General features: G+C 42.5%; 1 protein-coding gene across 1 annotated transcript in view; it reads left to right on the top strand.

The window, feature by feature from the left end:
* Window positions 1–6,931: 6,931 nt before the first annotated feature.
* KHDC3L (KH domain containing 3 like, subcortical maternal complex member) overlaps window positions 6,932–6,998 on the top strand; it is a 1,263-nt gene continuing 1,196 nt past the window's right edge. Inside the window, exon 1 of the mRNA XM_007458406.1 lies at window positions 6,932–6,994. Coding sequence (XP_007458468.1) covers window positions 6,932–6,994 — 63 coding nt within the window. The remainder of the gene's footprint in view (window positions 6,995–6,998) is intronic.

The raw sequence follows: 6,998 nt of genomic DNA on the forward strand, positions 1-6,998 counted from the left end.
GAAAAAGACAAAAGTCCTCATCCTCATGAAATTTCTATTGTAGCATGAGAAAGAAAAATAGAAGTAAATTTGTAGTATCTCAGGTGAAGTCAGGTTCAATATGCAACCATCCTCAAGATACATTGTTAAGTGAAAAACTACTGCAGACTGTGTACTGTATGCTACCATTTGTGTTTAAAAGCATATATGTACATATATCTTTGTATTTGCATAGAAGAGCTTTGAAAAGATACAGTGTTTAAATGAGGAAAAGAGACTTCATTGTATAGCCTTAGGACCATGTATATTGTCCATTCAAGATACTTTAAAAGCCATATGTTATATTATGCATTGACAACCTGCAGAGTCTAAAATGAAGTCTTCCTTCCTTCCCCTTTTGGGTCTGATGAGATTATCATAGTGCTAGAAAGATAAATATCTCAAAAAATTACAGACACAAGGAGTGTACAATAATTAATTTGGAATAAAATATAGGTAAATAAGAAAGTTTAAATCCATGGTAATATCAGTTTTTGTACCCTATTTAAGTGGAGTTGGGATAATAATTCTTACAACCATCCTGATTTGTTTGTAATTTGTCTGTTTTTTTTTAAGCATTGGAAACAAATTTATGTTAGATTTGACATTTTAATGAAATATCCATGAATATTTGAATACGTTTATCAATGTTAAGGCATTTAAAGGTTCAATAACACTTTGCTAAGTAAATAAGTTCTATTTTAATAGCTATGGAAGCAGTTATTTCATTTTCAAGGAATATTAAGACTTATATAAGTAGTATAAATACCCTTGGCATTTAACCTGTTACAAATAGTTAGATTTCCTCTCCACTCACAGAAGTCCTGTTCATGATGGATGCTACACACCAGATTCTGAGGAAGCTGCCAGTTATGATGGACGTTCTTCAACAAATATATACTGAGTGCCTACTAGGTGCCGATGCTATTCTAGATGTTGAGGATACATTGGGGAACAAACAACCAAAAACTCCTTCTTCGTGGTGCTTGTATTTGAGTGCCTACTCTACGCTGGGGACACAGCAGGGACAAGAGAACCAAAATGTTCATCCCTGTGGAATTCAAGGTTTTAGTAGCAGTAAAGAGACAACAGATCACTAAATGTAGGGGGAAATGGGGTAAAGGGGAACAGAGGAGTGAGAGTTACTCACTAATACTGTGTTCTGAGAATGCTTTATAGAGCCTTGCACTTGAAACCAAAAGGAGCGGGGAAGCATTAGAGTTTGTTTTGGTTTTTCTTAATTATCTGCATTAACTATGTCTATTTAACATCAGTAATAGTATACATTTTGTTTCACAGCTTCCTTTTTTCACCGAATAGACTGAGAACATACATTTTTACATATCCGTAAATGTAGATCTATATCATTATTACCAAGTCTCCTAAATGGTAAATATTTAGGTTCTTTGAAATATTCAAAGTATTCGGAGCTGTTTATCAGTGTCTTTCTCTTGAATTTTTCTTAGGACAAGCTGTCCCACTTGTAAATGAGTGGGCTAAAGGTATTGTGTATTTAAATATACAAGAATTGTAATACACATTGTGCAGCAGAAAGCTTCTTTCAAATGATATCTCCCAAGTTCAGTGAAAGTCCACCCTCCCTGAGACCTTGGACTGTGTGATGTCTCCACCCACTTTCTCCTGCTAAGGTAAGAGAAAAACGCATCCTGCCCAAGCAGTACAAAACTTAACAAAGAAATGTTTCCTCCAGGCTCAGACAAGGAGGGAAATAAATGTATGTGCCTGAGGGCCCGTTTCCAGAGTTGGAGAAGCAGTGAGAATACTCACTGGCCACACTCCCAGGGCAGAAGCATCATGGGATCCAGGACCAGGCCCTCAGTCTTGTGTGCCCAGTGGTGTCCTGCCCAGGGGACCATCTGGGACTCGGCGGACCCGCTTCTGGCCTTCGGTCTTGTGAGGGATTGGGGTGGGCTCCGGCTGGGGGGACCGGAGGCAAGGGGATCCAGGCTGGGAATCCATTCCCGGCCCCTCCCTCCCTTCGCCCAGCCCGCTCTGTGTGGGACGTGGGGGCTAGAGAGCCGGCCAAGCTAATGTTCATAAATACACAGGCCTGTCTTCACTCTCACCTGCAAAGTGGTCTGGGACACCAGCTCCAAGTGCAGGGACGAACTGTGGGCAGCAGGACAGCTGCAAGGAATGCAGAGATGGGCCTGCAACCTCTCCAGGGGCAGCCAACCCAGTGGAGAACCTGGCGGGAAAACCTAAGAGACTGCACACTGCCCTCAGCCCATGTCTGGTGCAGACAAACCCCCATGCTCCAGCTTCCACTTAGTTCCCAAGCTTTAGTGCTTACCAGACAACCCCAAACAGCATAAAGCAAAGAGGTGAAAATTTTTTTAAAAGGAAGAATATGGATGCAGAGGCCAACTTTTGAATAAACAGGAATTCTAGAAAGAGGTAAGAGAAAACAGATGCGAAAAAATGATGAACAAACTAATTTTAGAACATTTCCCAGAGGTTAAAATCAGAAAGGCTTAAACTCCTCAAAAGCATCACTGGAAGCTAGGGGACACTGAAGCAAACCATGAAATTTTGAGGGGAAAATGATTTCTAGTCAAGAATCTATAGCCAAATGTCCAATTAGCTGTGCAAACAGAATGAAAATATTTTCAGACACGCATTCTTCCTTAGGAAATGACAGAGGATTGGCTTCATCAGAATGAAAGGAAGTCTCTCTCTGAAGAAAAGTAAAATAATGAAAGCATTGCCTCAAAAACCCTGAACTTGGTGTGGGAACCTCTGGGTTCTCAGGCTAAATGCAGCCCGGGTAAGCCCAGGGTAGACTACCACTCAGAGTCCAAATTCCCTATCCTTACTGACCTCCCCACCTTCCCCAAACCCACCCACTCCCTGGACACAGAAACACTCCCAAGCATTGGGCTAAGGCAGGTAGTGAAGTGCAAAGAAAGGGATTAATCCTTTTACTGCTGAAAATTCCATTTTAAAGCTAATATCTTAACCCAAACTAGACTCCAAAACTGAGGAGATAACGAACAACGATGAAATAAATGCATATTTCACATATATGTACAATTTTCAAGTACTATAGAACGAAGCAATCTATTGTCAAATAATTAGACAGCCTTTGAAAATTATAGGGATACAATATTATACCTAGGAACATTATAGCTAGAAAACTGACAGCTATGAGGTTTCCAAGTGGATTTCTAAACTCTAAACCACCTTTCCCTGGGTTCCATGAAATAAAACATTTTATTTCAAAAATTCACTTGCAACCTGTTTTTACATTTTTGTTGCTGTTGCTGCCCACTGCTCTTAAGCTCCACCTGAAAAAATGTATTTCTCATTTTCATCAACCCGGCACAGTAGACACCAGCTTCTACTACCACAATTACCTTGAATGCGTCCACTTCATATTTCAGTCTGGTTATCAGCTTGCAAGTGTCAATTTCTTTCTTCAGCCTGTACCAATTTTTCCTGCAATTCTGCTTCTAATTCTCTGCCTCCTTCCTGGAATTCAGTTAGTTCATTCCCAGCTTTCTGGAAGCTAATCAGAAACAAAGCGGGAAAAAAAAAGAAAGAAAGAAAGTAGGAAAGATAAGTTACACTAGGAACCACGAGGATCATCTTGAAGATGATTATACCTGTATCAATTTAATAATTTTTGCCTGAATGCTATCACCACTACTCCAAAATATAAAAAACAAAACAAGCGGGCTTCCGTGGTGGCGCAGTGGTTAAGAATCCGCCTTCCAATGCAGGGGACGCAGGTTCGAGCCCTGGTCCGGGAAGATCCCACATGCTGTGGAGCAACTAAGCCCGTGTGCCACAGCTACTGAAGCCCACGTACCTAGAGACCGTGCTCCGCAACAAGGGAAGCCACTGCAATGAGAAGCTCACGCACCACATCGAAGAGTAGCCCCCACTCGCCGCAAGTAGAGAAAGCCTGCGCGCAGCAACGAAGACCCAACGCAGCCAAAAAAATTTAAAAATACAATAAATAAATTTAAAAAAAAACAAGCAAGAATAAAAAGTAAGTCATGGCATCCAGAGAGCCTTACTAGAAAAGGCTCTAGTAATCCAGAGGGGGTCCCAGAGAGTAGCTGGCTTAGATAAAAGCAGTTACATCTGCAGGAGCTAGAGTACAACTTTAAAAATTGTGAATCACTATATTGTACACCTGGAATTTATATATTGTACCTCGACTATACTTCAATTAAAAAAAAAAAAGAAAAAAAGACTGCAGGAGCAATACTGTGAGGATGAACTGATAAAGAGCCTGCTGTGCCACTGGAAGTCCTGGAGAGACATTTACACATTTGGGGAGAGTTTGGGAATGAAGGAGTACATAGACAAATAAGCATTTGAAAAAATAAAAAGTAGTATTTGAACAAAGAAGGAATTTATAACATCAAGAAAAACAAAAGTTTGTGCAAGAAATCATAGTAAACTATATGCAGCTATGAATATTGTTTACAAGACCACAATAGTATAAACTTGAATACTGTTCTAACAAAATTGTATAACTGAACTGGGAGGATACCAGGTCTGATGAGTCTAGGTAAGCTGGAGGAAGACAGTGAAAGATGTTGAGAATGATTTCTGTGAGAGTGATTTCTGTGCACTCAAAAGAGTGTTTAGACTTCTTTGAAAATTAATATTTTATTTTCTCAAATTATAAAAACCAAACCACCAGTCCTCCCTTAAGCTTTCAAGTTTTACTTTCAAACCTTACTATGCTATTCATAAGCCTAGAAAGTTTTAACAATTATGTTTAATGGCCTCTGAATGGCACAAGTTCCCACTGACATATTTAATTAACTAAACATCCTCATACATGGCAAAAAGATTGAGAAGTACTTTAATCAAATAACAACTTCCCAATTACTAATACCCTCAAACCAAATAAATGAAACAATACGTTGAACCTGAAGTTCTCTTCAGTGACCCAATACTGAATATAAACTAGGATTTTATCTTAAAGTCACACATCTAAATCCATTACTTAATTATGTATTTTAAACTGGAGTTGCAAAACTGTCTCTCTAATATGTTAAATTATCTAAAATATTACGGGAACCTAAAACACCATGCATATGGATTTCTTTCTTTTTTTAAACCACTTTGGAGAATATCTAAAGTACAATAAACTGCTTATACTAAAATGTGTACAATTTGACCAGTTTTGACATACAGACACATCCAGTGAAACCACCACTGTAATCAAGATAATGCACATTTCCATCATCCCCCGAGAGTATCCTAGTGCCTTTTTCCACTCCCTTCCTCTCTCCACCCCATCTCCAGACAATCACTCCCTGATTTCTATCACTACAGATTAGTTTGCATATTCTAGGATTTTACATAAATGACAGATTCCTTTTTAACACAATTAGTAATACTATGGTTTAAATTCTCTTAAGCATTTCTTTACCCAATTCTGAAACTTCAGTGAAGTAAAGGATCTCTACACACACACACACACACACACACACACACAAATGACATTAACATGCATAGAACTGCCAGTATCCTCTTAGGCCAACCAAAGAACAAAAATATCGTCTAGGGAATTCCCTGGGTCCAGTGGTTAGGACTCTGTGCTTCCATTGCAGGGAGCAGGGGTTGATCCATGGTGGGAGAACTAAGATCGAGCATGCTGTGTGGCCAAAGGGAAAAAAAATCATCCTATATCATTTTGATAGAAGAAACATTTCAGACTAGAGATTTTCATGGGGATGCTTCCTGAATTGGATTCTCATTGGTGATACTGATGGGACCTCACATGTCAATTTCTAGTTGCTATGTTAGTGGCCCCCAGAACCTACAGGGGAGGTGGTGACGGAGCCCAGATCCTTGGGTTTCAGTTATACACTCTCCTAATTGTTCTGTCTACCCACGGACGTTTATAAGTCTATCCCATCCGTGAGGCTTTGAATGGATCCTTTAAAGGAGCCCTTCTTTGGCTCCTAATTCATATTCTGCTTAGGTCTAAAGACTTTAAACCCTGTCAAACACCTGCAAATTTCTCATGCACTTCTTTGGCCGCAGAGCAAACAAGAAGGAGCCTGACTGAATTCCGAGGCTCTCTGGCCGCTGGATCTGGCATGATACGCCAACCACTGGTGGGAGAGCTATGTACCTTCATCTTCCTGGGCAGCAGTTAATAGGCAATGCTTTCAGCTGGACAGAAAAATCAAGAAATGGAGCTATAATCGTGTTACTTTCAAGGGATTTCCCTCTGGGGTGCCAGAGGGACCACACGGACCAGGCGCTGTTGGGTGTGCGCAGCCGTCTCTCACAGGTTAAGGCAGAAGCGGGAAATGCAGTGGCATCTGGGGAGGGTGCTCAGTGGTCAGGGTCCAAGAGGAAGTGGGGAGGGGCTTACTTTGGCCTCCGAATACCTTTTTCTGCTCCTTGAGCGTTTGTTTTTCCGACGTACTTAATTAGATTTTCCATTAAAATTTATTCCAACGCCTCGGGAACGCTAAACTGGTCCCATTAGAACTGTCTGAAAGGCACCCGGGTCTCTGCAAATACCGATTCGCTCCTCTGAAAGCTGTCGGCCCGACGTTGGATCTTCCCTACGTCTCTGGGGCTGTCCTGGCCGCCCAGCGTCCACAGTTAAGGCTTCCGCAGCTTCCCGGTTGTGGCCTCCAGCCTGGCGCGCGGGGAAGCGGCAGGATGCAGATGCTACCGCCCAGCGAGAGCGCCCTGGGCGCGCGCCCCAGCGCAGCTGCGCCTTGCGGGGAAGAAGCCGCGGCTGCGGGCTTCGGAGGCGAGGCCTGGAGTCCAATGAGGAGGGCGCGGGTCGGGGAGGGGCTTGCCGGAAGCCCTGGATATAAGGCCGGGGGGCCCTTGCGGCGGCGGGTCTCACGCGCGGCCGGCGGTTGGCAGCGGATCTACAGACCCCTGCGAGGCTCGCCGCGGCATGGCCGCCCCCAAGCGGTTTCCTACGCTCGTTCAGCTGGGGGAGCCGGAAGGGGAGGGCTTCGTGG

This window comes from Lipotes vexillifer, unplaced genomic scaffold, assembly GCF_000442215.2.
Source record: "Lipotes vexillifer unplaced genomic scaffold, Lipotes_vexillifer_v1.1 scaffold2, whole genome shotgun sequence".
In the NCBI taxonomy this organism is placed as follows: domain Eukaryota; kingdom Metazoa; phylum Chordata; class Mammalia; order Artiodactyla; family Lipotidae; genus Lipotes; species Lipotes vexillifer.